The sequence below is a fragment of the Labeo rohita genome, chromosome 7 (assembly GCF_022985175.1).
Source record: "Labeo rohita strain BAU-BD-2019 chromosome 7, IGBB_LRoh.1.0, whole genome shotgun sequence".
Classification (NCBI taxonomy): Eukaryota; Metazoa; Chordata; class Actinopteri; order Cypriniformes; family Cyprinidae; genus Labeo; species Labeo rohita.
Window position 1 is genome coordinate 37,634,444 of NC_066875.1, and position 17,039 is coordinate 37,651,482.

Below are 17,039 nucleotides of genomic sequence, written 5' to 3' on the forward strand. Positions count from 1 at the left end.
CAGTTTAACTGTTCAGAACAAACAATAGATCATCATAAAAATAGATCATCCAGGTAACCACACACAGTATTAAGAATCAAGGGTTCCCAATCTTTTGAAGCAGGCTATTTTAATCATTTCAGCTATTTTTTTTTTTGTCTTGTGGACTATATGTAAACACCTTTTATGTAAAATATCTTACTCAGAACAGAACTAAATAAAAAAATAACATGCATTTTGCATGACCTCTCTTATATTTGACCTCTCAGATTCTGCAAGGCGTTCCCAAACTTTTGCATGTCACTGTAATATCTTTGAGATGATCAACATTCATACAGATGTCAAAAATAAACTGTACAAATCCTCATAGATGTAATGTTTTATTTCATGCTACGACCAGCATCATCACACATAATTACACAGAGGGCAACCCCCTCACCCATTGAAAAAAAACAAAACAAAAAAAAACAAAGCCTTGTGAGGCACATTAGAGAAATGATATGAATATATAAATATTTGGTACCATTTAAATATGCGTCGTTCCATTTCTATTCAGGGAATTTGAGTTGATGACAAGATTAATTCAAGAGGTAAAATATGTTGTTTACATTCGTATTTTCTTTTCTGCTTGAGGGCGAAAAAAACTTTTGTACACAACAGCATGACACGGGAGACTATGCTGTCAGATAATGAAACACTGGGACCACATCATTAAAAAGTTGGGAAGGAAAATTATGTGCTTTGGCTTCCTTCAGATATTTCACCTGAAATGCGTCTGGAACATTTCATCATGCCCCGAGGCAGGAACATTAATTTTTTAAAATGCTCCTGATAATGATCACAGGCATTGTACGCCTTAATATCTCATTCATAAAGATGATTCTGAAATCTTGCATAGTACCACTCCTCATTTGATATCAGGCATTGTGCTAAACATCAGTCAATATACACAGAAAAACACTTAAAATAGCATTACAAATATTGATTTCAAGCATTTTACAATATTTAAACCCACCAAAGAGGCCTTTTAAGGTATACAGTGTCAACCCTGACAAAACACAATATAGATTTATCCGTTTTCCTTCAAGATATTTAATCTAAACAATCAGACCTTTAAACTCTCTTTGGTGTCTTTTCCTTGGCATACAGAAGACTTTATTGTACGGTAACCTACCTGTACCATGTGCAACACTACACAATTCACGTTTCAGTAGCACATCTCACATATATACGAATAAGAAATCCACTAGAAAAAGCCTATTCCTCGCCATTTTGCTGTCATTCAAAGGCAACGCTGTTACTGATTGCTCTGTATATGCGCAGCAGCCATGTCAGCAGCACACACGAATGGTCTGCCAACTCCCACAGGGCGCTAATGCGATTTATGCTGAATACACATGTAACATTGTTCTTTAATCCTTGCGCATAGTCAAAGAGGTAGAGATGGATCAAGAACAGCCAGAGATGGAGGCCGATGAAGAGGGAAGGATTTAGGAAGGAGACAGAAAGCAAAAATGAGTGAGGGAGAGCAGATGTCTACAGTCTCGGGAGTCCCATTGGCTCGGCCTAATCTATCCAGTGGACGTTGTGTTTGACTTTCTCCATCCATCTCTGCCTCCCACAGCTACCAATGCAAATCTGGAAGAGTGAGATACTGTAGGATCTTTTCACAAAACACAAAAAAAAACACTGAGATGCATTCCTCTGTCTCTTTACACGTATCTTCTATCCTTTCTCTAAACCTTCGCTGCCTGCTCTAGATTTGTCTTTTATTATTCCAGTTCACACAGTGCTGGCAAACCTTTATAGCCACAAAATCCCACTTTCCAAAGCATCTCTCATATTCCGTTTTACCCAGACGTATGCAACGATGATTAACAAAGAAAAGCCCTTAGAATAACACCAAGATACTGCTTATGTGTATATTAGAATCCAGGAACCAAGAAGATATAAAATCTGCATCAATCAGTGTCGTCAGTTCAACCTATCACTATAATCCAAAATAGTTTCTGAAACTTGATACACCATCTAACTCAAGAATCTAAAAAAGGTAAACAAAGATAGCTTTGACCAGCGTTTGTTTCAAAAAGATTTTTTCTACGGGCTGTACAACAGCTTCTTATAAGTAAGCGAGTTATTCCTTGTCTTCTCATTCTGCTTTTGTTGCTTTTGACTGTAGAACAGACTCACCAGTCAAAAGAAAAAAATAAAAAGTACCTGAGAAAGGGAGCAAGCAGGGTAACTGACAGACTAAAGAAAGAGAAGATTATGTGATCAATAGTCGCAAACTTCTCTACACATACACACCAAAAAAATTACATTCGATTTCATCATAATGTACCTTGGCCTAGCTGGTTTTCCAGTTCTACTGCCCTCGGGATTCACTGTGGAACACAGCAGAAAATAGTAGCAGTTTCCATTCTCAGTAGCATTGTGTAGAAAGTAAAAAAAAAAAAAAAAAAAAGAAAAAAAACATTTTCGAACTCTACAGAATAGCATCAAGTCTTTTTGAAGTGCAGTCTGTCACTGGGGATTTCCTTGGGATGTAATTGACATTTGATTGAATTTCGTCCTATGACTAAAATCTAGCGTTCCACCTGTTACTTTTGTTCTCCCTGACATTTGTGACACCTGTGAACTCATACAATCCCTCACTGGAGTGTCAAGCAACTGCTTTGATTGTAGTCAGCCTTGCACAGAGGGAAGAAAACCCCTCTGTTTTACTATTTGGTGTAATACAGTAGCACAGTGACTTGACTATGTCCTCTATAAGTTCTGTCGTATAGGGTTTCCGTACCCTGGGCAGTGTGTAAACCAGCTCAGTCCACTCAGTAGAACTTGTCATCAATCCGGAAATGTGGACGTGTAACGTCATCTGGGTTTAGGAAGACTGAAATAGATTTGCCAGGGTTTTCTGTCACCAGCTGTTGCAGTCGTTGTGCTAGCCGGTCATCCTGTGGTGATCCCGCACCATATCCGTGGCTAGGCGATGATAACCCATGGCCATTACTCGCAGCTGCTACTGCAGCCTCGCGTTTGAGCTGGCATGCCTGTTGTGCCTGCTCCAAAGCGGCTCTTAAGTGCTCTGCGGGGTCGGAGCGTAAATGTGCAAGTTTTCGTGCCACTAACAGGGCGGCGCTGTCCGTGAGGTGCTCTAGCATGTTGCACTGGGGGAGGAAGTAATTAGGACAGTTTTTGCCCAGAATGCAGTGAGCCAAGTCATCAAGTAGACCGAGGAATAGCCGTGCAGGAGTCTCGTGATCTGGACAGCTAAGGTAGCTCGTAGGCAAGCGATCGCAAGCCCAAAACATCAAGGTACGTAGGTGGTAGAGGCTAAGGCCCGTGCGAGGGCGAGCTAAGAGTCTTGACAGTACAGCTTTAGCTGCTTGGAAGGCTTGTGCCATTGGGTAGGGCACGCATTTCTTTAGCTGAACCTCACTGCGGGAGAAGGCAAGTCTCCATTCGCGGTCAGGTCTGGTTGAGGGGCTGGCAGATGGGGAACAGCAAGGAAGCAAGTAGAACCCGCTGATGGCCTCCTCCTCCGTTATCTTACCATCCCAAAAATGATTGGTCGTGAGCCAGCCCTGAGCGACAGCCGGCCAACCACGAAATGACACCACCGGAAGCAAGTCGTAAAGGATACGGCTAGTTCCCGCAGTGAGAATCAGTGTCGTTAGTGGACCATTCCGTTCTACACGATCAGGAACAGGAATACCTCTTTGAGGATTTTGCCGCAACTCTTCCACCGCCGTCCCAACAACACTCCAGAACCAATCTGCAACCAGCAACGGAGAGAAGTAACATCCGTCTAACGTTTGAGGCGGCTGCAGGGACGGGATTGAGCCTCGTACTGCTTCGGTTTCTTCCTCCTCATCTTCCACATTCTCTCTGTTTTTCTCGTCTTGACAGCAGATACTCCAACGCGTCAGCACTGCAGGGTCGCAGAGGCGCAGGCTCAGCCACGAATGGCATGGTGGGGAATGGCGCATGTCTAGTGTCACGGGTTGATTGCGGTCGTGCAGTTTAAGAGCGGGCACCAGGAGAGTGAAGTCCAAATCAAAGTCAACGCCTTTGGCGTAGTCACCTAGGTCCTCTGGATTAAGGTCGAGAACACCTTCCCTAGCGCCACCTGATAGCAGCAGGTATTCATTGGCAACCGGCAGTCGCTTGTCTACCTTCTGCACCAGGCCTGTGAAGATGAAAAATATTCATGACAAAAAGAGGTAACATCACCTGTCTTTAAAAAGACAAATGGGTGAGTAGACATTGCATGGGAAGGGACTGAGAGGAGAGTGCAAAGTTATCATACTTCTAAACAAATTAACAAGTTCACTCAAAAATAAAAATTCTGTTATTATTTACTCACCCTCAAGTTGTACCAAACCTGTATGAGTTTCTTTCTCACAAAAGATATCTCACAAAAGATATTTTAAAGAATATGGGGTAACAGGGTTCGTACAGATACTGCAAAATGAAATCACAATGAAAGCACTACTTTTTTGATTTTCACAAAAAGGGATTTGTGTTAGTGTATACTTTTTTTAATAGCTAAATTAAATTATTCACGCTTCAAAGTTTCGATCTAAAGTAAAAGATTCACGAACCTGTGATCTAAAGCAAAAGATTAGCGAACCCGCTCCTAAGTTTTGATCTAAAGCAAATGATTCACGATCCGCACTCCGAAGTTTTGATCTAAATCAAATGACTCGCGATCCACGCTCTACAGTCCAGATCTGAATTTGATTTAGTTTGAGACTTCAAATTGCGTATAGCAAATGATATGATTTTTTGATCCGGTCTAAATCCTGACCTGAATCAATTGATTTGCAATATGCAAAGTTCCAATCTAATCAAATGATTCACGTCACATGATCTGAAGTCCCAGTGTAAAACAAATGATTTGTGATTCGCGATCCGACTGAAGCGTTTCAAAATAGTGAATCATCATATTTTAACTGATTCAGAGTTTTGAAAAGCTCTTTTTCACCCATCACTATGTGCTTTTTAAAATTGTTACAAGCGATGCAGAAATTTGAAAACGAATGACTCCTTTAATTTGATCTGGTTTTTGCTAATGAATTGCTTGAAATTAATGACCAAGTCACAAGTTTAAATCAACTGGAGTGGTTTCAGCATTAATGACTCAATTGATTTGGTTCATCTATTCGATTGTTCTCTGACATTAAATGAAATGAGCGAAAGAGGTATGATGGTTTTTTGAATTGCGTGAAAAGATACATGCTATGTCAAATTTTAAACACTTATTTCATAGATACATTGATCTTTTACTTTCAATAATTCACACACTTTTTGCTTTTTCAAGGGTTTTCCAGGCTTTAAAAGTCAAAAAGTGAAATTCAAGTACTTCAAGCACTTTAAGCACCTTGTACAAACCCTGTGGTAACCACACAGCTGCTGGTAGCTATTGACTATTTTTTCTATACTATCGAAGTTAATGGTTACCAACAACTGATTAGCTGGCACCTCAAAATTTCTTCAACTTGAGGGTGAGTAAATGATAACAGAATATTCATTTTTGGGTTAATTATCCCATTAAGTTGGTTGATGGAAAATTCTGAAAAATAAAAGTCTATTTGTTAGTGGCTTTTGATGTCTTATAAGATCTCCTGGTAACCAACTTTAAAAAATATATATACTGCTCCCAAGTAAAGTGCACTAAGAATAATCTTCACCCTACTAATGAGGAAAAGCATCACATGGCCAAACTTCCTCACCTGTCTGTGTTTTGCTAAATGGCCAGAGCTGAGATGACGGGCAAAAACATTAAATGTGCTGCCCTACTACACACAACTGATTAGGATGCAGGACTCAATTTAAAGAAAATTCCAGTTGTTCTGATTAATTTCTTATATATTCCTGCTTTAGAACAAACATGGGAGATCATTTTTGCAAAAACCCACTCCATTGGCTTTTACAGGATGAACCATGATATAGTGCAAGACAGATCACTGATCAGGAGCATTGTCTTAAATCATATTACCAGAAATACACCTCTGAGAATACAATCTTGAAGTGCAACTATATAATATGCAGTATGTGTTAAATAATTGGTTTCTGAGTGAGGAATAAAAGCACTTAAAAAGGAAGGAGGGAAACAGAAGAAGATGCTTTTCCTAAGAAGACAGAAATCTCCCTAAACCTCTTCTCGGTCAGATAATTCCAGCTCATTCAAAGGGAAAGATATAAATTAATAGTCTCCCTCAAATCTGTTTTGCAATTCAAACATCTGCTCTCATTTTCAGATTTGACCCAGCTCTTTAAATTCTTTAAAATGAACATTTAAAATCTCCAGTGGAATATTTTCAGTGTAAAAGAACATCTTGCCTTTTAATATTTCATGAAGGCAGAAAATGGTCAACACACATTTCTTTAGGATTATTTACCACACACTCATTTTATTTTATTTCAGTCCACTGTAATTAAAAAAGGATGCTTTGAAAGGAGGACAATTACTGAGTACTGTAAATATAGCAGCCATATGGAGGTTACTTAATAGTGCTTTAATGACCCATAATCTGAAGACAATCATTCACTAGGGAAATAAGGAAAAGAATTGTTGTCTTGCTGGGGGTATTAAAATCATGTTGTCCAAAACAAGCAGCAATGACTTTACTAATTACCAGTTTGTTTATGCAAATGAATTCATTATGTTCATTAGTCCCTAAGGTTGGAAGCCAACAGCACCAGGTGCATTTCACTTCAATGTTCAACATGATTGACCACTTAAAAAACAAAAACCGAATAATAATAAAAACACTCTTCATGACAAACGCCAAAGGAAAGCTGGTTAGCATACACACTTACTAAACATATATCAGAGCCCAGCATGCACTGCTGTCAAAGTATGATAGGCCTACCAGAGTTTGAACTTAGTCACCTCTACAGGACATTTGTGGCATAACTAACTACAACATTATGAATTTAAATGACACAAGATGCTACATAATCTGTCTATTAAAGCATACATACACAAACATTATCAATTTCTGATTAATACATGTATACTGTATGATGGATGAAGCCAAGCTATAGTTTCATTATCCAGATCTGTTTAGTTAGACATTTTAGAAGACTATTTATTGTTCATGTCTGTCTGAAATCTAATGTATAATGTCTATGTAAACAAGTCTGTTCGATGCTAAAGAGGCACAAAAATCTTCAGAAAAATAATTCACCCAAACATTTATATTTTGCTATCATTTACTCACCCTCATGCCGATCCAAACCTGTATGCATTTCTCTCTTCTGTGAAACAAAAAAAAAGTTATTTTGAAGAACACTGGGGTCCAAACAACATTGGACCCCATTGACTTTCATTGTACTTTATGGCCAAATGGAAAAAAGTGACATGTTTGGAATGACATGAGGGTGAGTAAATGAAGGGCTATCCCTTTAAGGCAGATTTTTTAAATTCTTTCATTTGTGACCGCAGAACACAAAACCAGTCATAACTGATATATATATTTTTTTGCATTGATGTGTGGTTTGTTAGGATAGGACAATATTTGGCTGAGATACAACCATTTGAAAATGTGGAATCTGAGGATGCAACAAAAATAAAATTAAAAAAATAAAATATTGAGAAAACCGCCTTTAAGTTCTTAGCAATGCATATTACTAATCAAAAATTAAGTTATGAAATTTACAAAATATCTTCACGGTACAATGATTTTTGGCATAAAAGAAAAATTTATAATATATATAATATATTTTGACCCATACAATGTATTGTTGGCTATTGCTACATATATACCTGTGCCATTTATGACTGGTTTTGTGGTCCAGGGTCACATTTAACAAAATTTTCCCTGAACAATGATCAAATTCCCTAACATGACTACACAAAAAGAACAATACACGTCCTCACGATTTGAAAATTGTTAATGGTGTTTGTTACGGGGACCCAGTGACCTTCACTCCAGGACAACGATGTTGAGTGTTTTTGTTTTTCTACAATAACAATGATCCCTTTTGCCCTTTACATTTTTAACACAATTCCGATTTAATTAGCTCCTCTGGGAGAAATAGGTTTGCAGGATTGTAGTGAGTCTAGAGGCTGGCATGCAGATGGTATGTTAATGTTTTGCAGGTCATGGAGGTGTGAAAAGAGAAATCGAGACAATTGCTAAAGGATGCAAACATCAATGCCAATTTAAATCAAGTTACTTGCATTACATGAATTTATTCTGATCTTCTGAAGTTAATTAACATCTAAATCCTGATGGACAGGTAAGGGTCATCAAATGTAGATCATCAGTTTTCCATTCATACATAACGAGGCAGAATATTCCAAATGAATGCTAAAGAGCACCCTACCTAGCATAAAAATAAAAAGCTGTCTACCCATCACTCTCAGTAGGTGTGTGATGGATGCTGCTTTGAAAATGTCTGCATATTTTTAGAGAGCGAGAGATGGAAACAGCAAGCAAAAAAAAAAAAAGTAGGCTTTTGGCTGAACATCAAGGGGTTAAAGACGAGAGAAAAGAGGGAAATGAAAGCAACAGGAGGCAGACAAAAAGAAACATAAAAGTTACACTGGCAGGATGGCAGAAAAAGAAATCATCCAACCATGTCAGTAAACAATGGTCCAAAAGTAATCCCAAGAACTGGAAGATTCACAGGTAACAATGCAACATGTGAAACAAAAACAGAAGAGCTAGAAGCTGAAAGGTTTCCTGTGGAGGAGAGAGGAGGCTATGGCAAAAAAATAAATAAATAAGCAGGGGAGGGAGAAAAAAACAGAATGAGAAAGAAAAAAAGAAACTGTCACCTAATCCAACATTTGACAGGATTATGTGAAACAGCTCCAGCGATGTTTTTAGAGAACAATACATTTCTGCAAATCTGTCTCTCCCTCACTTACGTCATACAAAAAAGAATCACATTTATTGCATTTACACTGGCAGGGAAGAGCAAGTGATTAGAAAAGGGTGTTGGGGGAGAATGTGACGTACTGAGGAAAAAAAAGCAAAACAAGGGGAACTAGAGACATCTGCTGGACAAGCACCTTCACTGGGGTCAAGCTCTGGATCAGAGGCCTGGATAAATAAAGCTTATCAGCATAATAAAAAATGAAATTTCTTAGAACTGCCCATAAATGACATTTAGTCTTTCACATGTGTTTTATAAAATTCACACATGCTATCCTACCATCCTGAATGTAAAAAGGAATAATGAAGATACTTACATTTGCAATGTGCATGTATTATTATTTCATAATATATTATTAATATTACATCCACCTTATTTTTTAACGCGGAAATAAGCCTATGGGTGAGACCTCTGGTTCATTAGCCGCTATACGGAAATAACGAGAAGAATAACAACGTGCAGTGAATGGTAAAACTGTTTACACTACAAACCAGTGTGTTCGTAATTAAGAAAATACATCAAAATAATATGGTAAGATTTGCAATATAAAGCAGCAAAGTGAGCTATTTTTTACAGCTAAAAATAGCTGGACGCAGATGAGACCGAAAGCCAGACCCATAAAACTTACAAAACTCTTACGGGAAGAAACAGGTGGATACAGATTGATGAATAAATATTAGATAATAAATACATAGACAGATTTATAGATAGGAGAGAAAACAGAAGATGCCCATGCCTAAATGTATAACAAGGTGGTTATATTTTATTGACTTTACCCAAACAGCGATAGCATAATTTAGAGGACTGAATAAACAAAAATAAAAAGTTCTACACAGTGTGGGTTTCACATTATGTGTATATTTATGTGTTCACATGATATTCTTACCCAACATATTAAAGATGAAGTCTTTGGCCGTGTGCACCTCGAGTGCGGTCTGGTCTCCCGAACTCACCCTGTTCCAGCTGCACAAGCTCCTGCACCTGAGCCGACAGCTGCTCCAGCGTCGTGCCCGAGCGGAAGTCCACCTCGGACACCCGCTTCACCGTCGCCGGTGCACGCGGGGCCACGGCACTCATGAGCGTCTCCATTGAGCATTACCTGGGAGAAAGCATAACAACATTACAGTACTGTCATAAAAATCATCACACTTATTAATATGAACGTTAACGACTCTTTATAAATGTATGCATTTTAATCATTCGTTTTAATTATTTACTACATGCATTAAACATTTCTCACCAAGTAAAAAAAAAAACACACTCTGATGCATAAACAAATCACTATTTACTCAATACCGCTAATTAACCAGCTCAAACTCAGATTAATTTTTAATACCACCTACATAGTTAAACGCAGGTTAGTTATTCATAGCGGAATGTGGGTCAGTGGGCAGATTAATCAGATAATTAGCCAGCTAATGTCTCTCTAGCGAAGCAACTGAACCACTTGACAGGTCATTATTATAAACATAGCGACACCTCTAAAATATGTCATCTAAACAAGAATTCCCCATGACATGTGCTGTATGAGAGGGAATAGATTGTTTTCATGTGATAAACGAGCTTGAGAGGCGTAAACATCAAGCAGCCCAAATGAGCTGACTAGCAGGTGTGAAGCGAGCTAACGTGCTAACCAGCTAAACACCTCCAGATTCAGCGATGACATTCGTTGTTTGTAGTTTACACACACACCCTGTTTTCCGCAGGCTCCGTGCACTCTGCCTTAGACCCCGGGTTGTTTGTTGTGATTTCTTTTCTGAGACAGGATTTCAGCTCGCGTCATTTCCAACAGGTCCCCCTGCGCGCACCTTCCCACTGGCAAAACTATTCCCGGAAATCATGGACCTCCACCGTGAATCTTGGGATTAGTAGTACTTTTTAACGGGACGCAAATGTATCCAGGACATCAGCTTTAGTTGGAATTATACAGAAGAGTAAACTACATGCACTGATTTATGTCTCGCAGCAATCGTTACTGTTAAATTCTATTCTGTTAAACGCATTTTAAATTCTGCGTTTTTTCCTCTTCTATTATACATCTATATCTGTATATATAGATGTATATATTTTATTACTATAGATGTATATATTTTATATACATATATAGATGTATATATTTTATTACTATTATTATATAGTTTGACCTTGAAGCAAGGTAGCCATTTATTTTTCGTTAGGAATTATTATAAGTATTATAATATGTTTTTTTTTTTTTTGGGGGGGAATCATTTATCTTAAATTTTTCAAATAAATATAAATTGTCATTTTGAACTTTCTATTCTCCAAAGAATCTTTCAAAAATGCACCACAGTTTCCACAATAAATAAATAAAAATAACAAAATAAAGCAATGAACACAATTGTTTTTAACACTGATAATAATAAGAAGAATAACAACTATTACTACTACTAATTATAATAGAAATAAAAAGTTTAAACATTATGAGTTCTGAAGGAGCATGTAACACTGAAGACTCAAAATTCAGCATTGTCATTCCAGAAATAAATTACACTTTAAAATACACTGAAATAGAAAACAGCCATTTTGTTAAACATTTCACATTACTGTTTGTTACAGTATTTTTGATTATTGCAGCCATTGTAAGAATATAAATGATAATAAATTAAAACAAGTATATATATTTGTATCTGACTAAAAAAAAAAGTTCAGCAGCTATTTTAAACTGTTTAAATATTTTTGGATTAATGCAGACATGTTAAACATACAACATCTATCAAAAAAAAAAAAAGAAAAAGAAAAAGAAAGAAAGAAAAGAAAAAAAGAAACTCTGAACCCAAACTTTTAAATAAGGTATCTAACTTAACCTAACCTAACCAAAAAAAGAAAAAAAAAAAAAAAAAAGTTAAGCAGCTATTTTAATTTGTACTAATATTTTACAATATTAGTGTTTATTGATTAATGCAGCCATGGTAAGCATACAAAACAAAAACATTACAAACAAACAAACAACAAAAAAAAAAACCAACAACTTTCTCACCCCAAACTTTTGTACTGGTGTATTTGTATCTGACTTTTGACATAACAAAAAAGGCAGCAATCTCCAGTGAGCAAGATAAAGATGACAGTGAGGAGAGAGGAGAAACTCCCTAGAAAGATGCACAAACATTTTTATAAACATTACTTTTTAAAAACTGGTTGGAAACCATGATATTAACAGTAATTATCTGATTAAATGGTATTAAACTAGGTATAACTTCTGCACTTAAAAACACACGTGATATTTTTAGGTAGCTGAATATTTTGGAGTTTTTTTTTTTTTTTTTTTTTTGCTCTGGTCCTCAACCTGAAAAAGTTTGTGAACCACAACACTGCCCTTTAGAGCGAGGGAACAAGCTTTTAAAAGACAGACACCGTGGACTCGTCAAATGCTCCCCTGACAGCTTTTAAACTCCTCCTCTCCTCAGCTCTAATACTTTTTTTCCAGGAGGTGAAGAGTGATCAAAAGATCTTCAAAACCCTCCCCAGCTTTCCCCGTCCCATTCCGACCCCCTCTGCCGCAGTGTCACCTTGAAATACCTCCCCTTTGAAGCAGCATCTGAGAGGCTGACAGCGCAGATAATTGATGCCGTGGAAGAAACGGAGGAGGCCTAAGACAGCGAGGTGCTTTTAATTCTTCACTTCTGCAGCATCACTATCTCTCTGCACCATCCCCAACAGCTCCACACCTTCTAATTAAAGACTGAACCCTATAATCTAATGCGCATATAATTAGATCTTCATTTATAATACAAACCTCTTCTACATTCAGTTCTTTAATCAAGCTTTTGTACTAACAATCCACTTGCCTCTCACACAAAACCGGTCATATTTATGGCACAAAAAGCCTGGACGGCAGTTTCAAATAAGATTTTAATACTGAAGAATGTTTAGTGACAGCTTTTGAAGCAGCACATCAGAAAGAGTGATGATCTTTTTGGTGGATGGGTTGAAAGAAGACTGACACGTTGAAATTGTATTAGTAATCTTCCGCGGATGTGCCGTTATGATTGACGCCTACAAAAAGAGAGTGGGAAAGAGAGCGTTTGGGTAATCATATCTCAGTGTGCGGGCATTTCATTCAAAGTTTTAAAAAATCCCAACCTCCCACACCTTCAGACGACATCGCTTTCGACAACCGGGGTCGCACTAAATCAGACTGGGAAATGAATTGGCGCTGCCCACACAAGCGAGGGTAAATGCGAAATGTCAGCTGGCGTTCAGGGGAGGAAGTTAAGCCACATGAATACCGACAAAGAGAGACTTCAACTCCCATGAGGCGCAATTAACAACACCTACCTCGCTGCCACTGACCGCTTCTTGCCCAACTGAAGCGAAACCAAGTTAAAAGTTGCTTGCCCACAGCGCTGCCCCTTAGATGCCGGTTCAAACACAGAAAGATCATTCAAGCGCGATGAGAATTTAACGACCGAATGACCACAGGGCCACTGCAATGTATTGGTTGCTTTAAACATTGATTTTTACTGGCTGCATCTATCCAGACAGAGCCATGGAGGAGACACTTAACACGGCCTCGTGAAGCAGAGCGCGATACGCCTTTATGGATTTTAACGAGGAGACCCTGATCTGACTTCAGTAATGAGCGACTGGTGGAATTCCCAGCGCTATTGAAATGTCAGGGAGGAGGAAACAAGGAAGAAACTTTTCTAAAACAGGCTTCAGTTTGGGAAAGCCAAAATCAGACCTAATTATACATACATCACTTAAAATGCCTTTATATTGTTCAATCCTTCTAGGATAAGCATGAATGTCTTTCTTTCCACAAGTAGAGCGAAATTTCTTATTCTTCCATCAGGAGACTGAAATGGTTTGATTGCCTTGCCCTGATTTGCACGGCTCTCCTAATAGCCCGAGTTAATGAGGGTTTTACGAGTGGTGTGATCACTTTATTGGGACGTGCGGCGTCAACAGAAGCCTCTCGCCTCAACAGAGCTGGCTTATAAGGCCGCCCTTGCAAATTGACCTGAGGATTTATAAAGCAATTTTCAAAGGTCCCCAACCCAAGCTATATGCCGACAGTCACAGGCCCTGGAATTAGAACCTCATTGGATTTCACTTTTCATTTGAATAAAGATAAGTTTGGACACTAGAAGCGCGAAAAGTGAGGTCGCCGATAATGAACTGCTTTGTACTGTCATACTTACAGGATCAAAGCCCGAAGGCTATTGAGATCGTTGACCTGGGAGACACGTTCACAGAGACATTTCCTCCCATATCGGAAGGTCAAACTGGCAATCAGCTCTGCAGACAGCTTTATTTTTTCAGACAAAGGAAAAGTATGTACATACACTTTCAAGACATGAACAAACCCAGAGTGTGACTCATTCACTCTCAGTAATAAGCCACAAAGGAAAGCTTCTCAAGTTTTTCTTTTCCATGCTGACAAAATAAAGATGCCTGTGACAGCGTGAGAGAGAGAGAGAGAGAGAGAAAAAAAAAGAATTATGTTTGATCCAAAGGCCTTATCATCACTTTCCAGACGTGACTGAAAAGGGGTTAGATAAGATGTGAAATTCTCCACCCCTTTCTTCTTCAGCCACCATATAGCTCCTCTTTTCTTGTTCAAATGACAAAACAGAACATAATCTCTGAAAATGTTAAAATCACAGGGTCAAGGTCTGGCAAATGGAGTTTAAAGAGCCATCGCAGCCCAGCCAACGATCAGCAAAGAGCCTCCAATCGGCGCCAGCTTGCTGAAACTGGGGTCATTGGTTAAGGCCTGGTGGTAGAGCGGACCACAGAAGCAGCCCATGCCAGCGAGGAGGACTGCACCCGCCTTAGGGGGAACAAAAGAAGAAGTGTGTGTTAAATTATCTGATTGCTACTGCTTTGTTCGATATTAAAAGTCATTCAGTTTTCAATATGAACTGTCGATTCAAGCTTTGGCATTCAATTCACTCCAAACCAACAGACATTTTGTTCCCATGGAGGTCATCAAGTAAAGCACTGCATAATGAGTATCATTATTCTACTACGCTATTCAATTATTCAGAGATGATCAAAAGGTGTTTATTGTGAGAACAGGATAGATTGATAATGCATGCAGACATGGCAACAAATCAAATAGCCAGGTGCCAGATTTGAAACTAGTGATGTTCAGTTATTAGATACTCATAAATCAGTGACATTTGATGATGTTACTGACATTCAGCTCAATACGTCAGGCTGCATCTAAAAACAGTAGTTGGTGACTAACAGTCTCTGAAAAGAGTTCACGAATACACACTATTTGAGAAACAGTAGCTGCAAAATAACTTGATGTATTATAGTGCTGTGCAACGATTAATCACATCCAAAATAAAAGTTTTTGTTTACATAATATATATGTGTGTGCTGTGTATATTTATTATGCATATATAACTACACATGCATTGATATATTTAAGAAAAAATATGTTGTTTATATATTAAATCTATTTACATATTAATTATATCAATAAAAATATATACATGTAAATTTCAGACGCAGCAGTTTACTGATGGACATTTTAATGTAATTTTTTGTTTCACAGAAAAGTAACATTATTATTCATCATCACAGATGGATTAGAGTTTAACAATACACAAAGTGCAGGGTACTTCTATGACCCTGCCCCTAAAGAGATTCATTTTATAATAACTGTGCATTATCCTGCTTTTTACAAGGCTACTTAGCAAATAAACAGACATGGTATATTGTATATTTGAGTTTTCTACTATTTAATAATGTGAGAAACAAGAGACCACAGAGGGTTAGAAAATGGAGATTAAACAGTGCTATTAGAAAATCAGTTGTCATAACTCTGATTTCAGTTTAGAGCTGAAAATGTTTATATTAATGTAAGAATGATGTTAAGAAGTATTTACCAGAGCAGGTTTTCTACAGCGGGCGGCTCCTAACAATGCCAGACTGTGGTAGATGTGATACTTGTTTGCTGTATCATATAACTGAAGAGACAAAAAGAAGAAGAAGAAAAAAAAACGGCTAAAACTTTTGGCTAAAAGTGTTGCACCTTGTTCTAAATAATGACAATGCATGACATTCATAAGGTTCCCTAGTAATAAGTAATAATGTCGGTTACATGGTTAAAAAAAAAAAAAAAAAAAGATTTGGCCTATTACTCCCAACCCTGTATTACACAAGCTCATTTCCTCTACAGAAGGACAACAAAAACATACTTTGTTAAATCATAATTCCATAAAAAGTTGACAATTATAAAAGTCATAATTTTGACATAAAAAGCTATTACATAAACGTCAATAACTGAGATAAAGGGGCAAGTCATAATTATGGCAGTACATATGTTAGTCATAATTATGACAAACATTCTTCCAGAGTTTTGACTTTTCATTTCATAATTATATATTTGTTTCATGTCATATTTGTAATTTGGCGGAAATCGACTTCCATACCAAGGTGCTCTCTGTGTACAAACAAACCAGTTTTCAAAACGTCAAGATAAACAGAGTGACAAAGCAACAGAACATAAACAGCCAAATATACTCACCTCTTTCTGGTAATCACTCGCTTCACTGCGTCTGAATCCTGCCCAGGAGAGAAAAACACCAAAGAGTTGCAGAAAGCTTTATAAAACTTTCAAAAAAAAATGCTCACTAGCGTGCGCTCGGTCACGTTCGACCTGTCCAGCGCCCAGCAATATAATATTTTTTTAGTCTTAACGCAGTAATTGTCTGACGAGACCCATCAGCCAAATAAAACACAATCGATCCGAAAGGACACCTACCGTGAGCTCCATATGCACCTGCAGCGATAGCAAGAGCTCCAGAAATCCCTGCTAACCTCTGGACCACCGAAGAAGCGTTCATGACTTCTCAAGTAACAGGGAACAACTGAAAGCACATGCAGGAAACTGATGTCATTACGGATCTAACAGGAAGAATGATGCTATCTACTCGCAATTACGAGCGCTGAGCCAAGATGGCGTCCAAAGGCATAGTTTCACATCACGTGAGCACTGCTATAAAACTCTTCAGTGATGTGACAATGAACTAGTTATGATTAAACAAATTATACAATATGGTAAGTACAACAATTAAAACACAGTTATAATGAAGTATTTGTTTACAATATTACACTGTGCGAAAAAAGGTGTGTTTTTTTTTTCATTCAAGGTCATAGAAACACTTAGGCCTTAATAACAGTATTTGTAT

At 37.9% G+C, this 17,039-nt stretch overlaps 2 protein-coding genes across 2 annotated transcripts; both read right to left on the reverse strand.

Moving 5' to 3' along the window:
- Positions 1-345: 345 nt before the first annotated feature.
- Positions 346-10,720, reverse strand: tmem102 (transmembrane protein 102). Its single transcript, XM_051115786.1, is given in 4 exon segments — positions 346-4,168; positions 9,758-9,815; positions 9,817-9,970; positions 10,564-10,720. Coding segments are annotated over 3 exon segments (1,563 nt in total). The 5' UTR covers positions 9,961-9,970; positions 10,564-10,720; the 3' UTR covers positions 346-2,807.
- A 3,404-nt stretch (positions 10,721-14,124) lies between these two features.
- Positions 14,125-16,778, reverse strand: tmem256 (transmembrane protein 256). Its single transcript, XM_051115787.1, has 4 exons — positions 16,613-16,778; positions 16,376-16,413; positions 15,735-15,815; positions 14,125-14,665 (listed from the first exon to the last, which is right to left on the reverse strand). Exons 1-4 carry the CDS (start codon positions 16,692-16,694, stop codon positions 14,522-14,524), a joined length of 345 nt encoding a protein of 114 aa, XP_050971744.1. The 5' UTR covers positions 16,695-16,778; the 3' UTR covers positions 14,125-14,521.
- Between the last annotated feature and the right edge of the window lie 261 nt (positions 16,779-17,039).

Bases quoted from the DNA above. Each gene is read 5' to 3' on its own strand.
- tmem256 (XM_051115787.1), bottom strand. From the start codon at position 16,694: ATGAACGCTTCTTCGGTGGTCCAGAGGTTAGCAGGGATTTCTGGAGCT. The intron at 16,414-16,612 runs GTAGGTGTCCTT...TCTCCTGGGCAG, and splicing joins AGGTGCATATGGAGCTCACG to GATTCAGACGCAGTGAAGCG. The intron at 15,816-16,375 runs GTGAGTATATTT...TTGTCTCTTCAG, and splicing joins CGAGTGATTACCAGAAAGAG to TTATATGATACAGCAAACAA.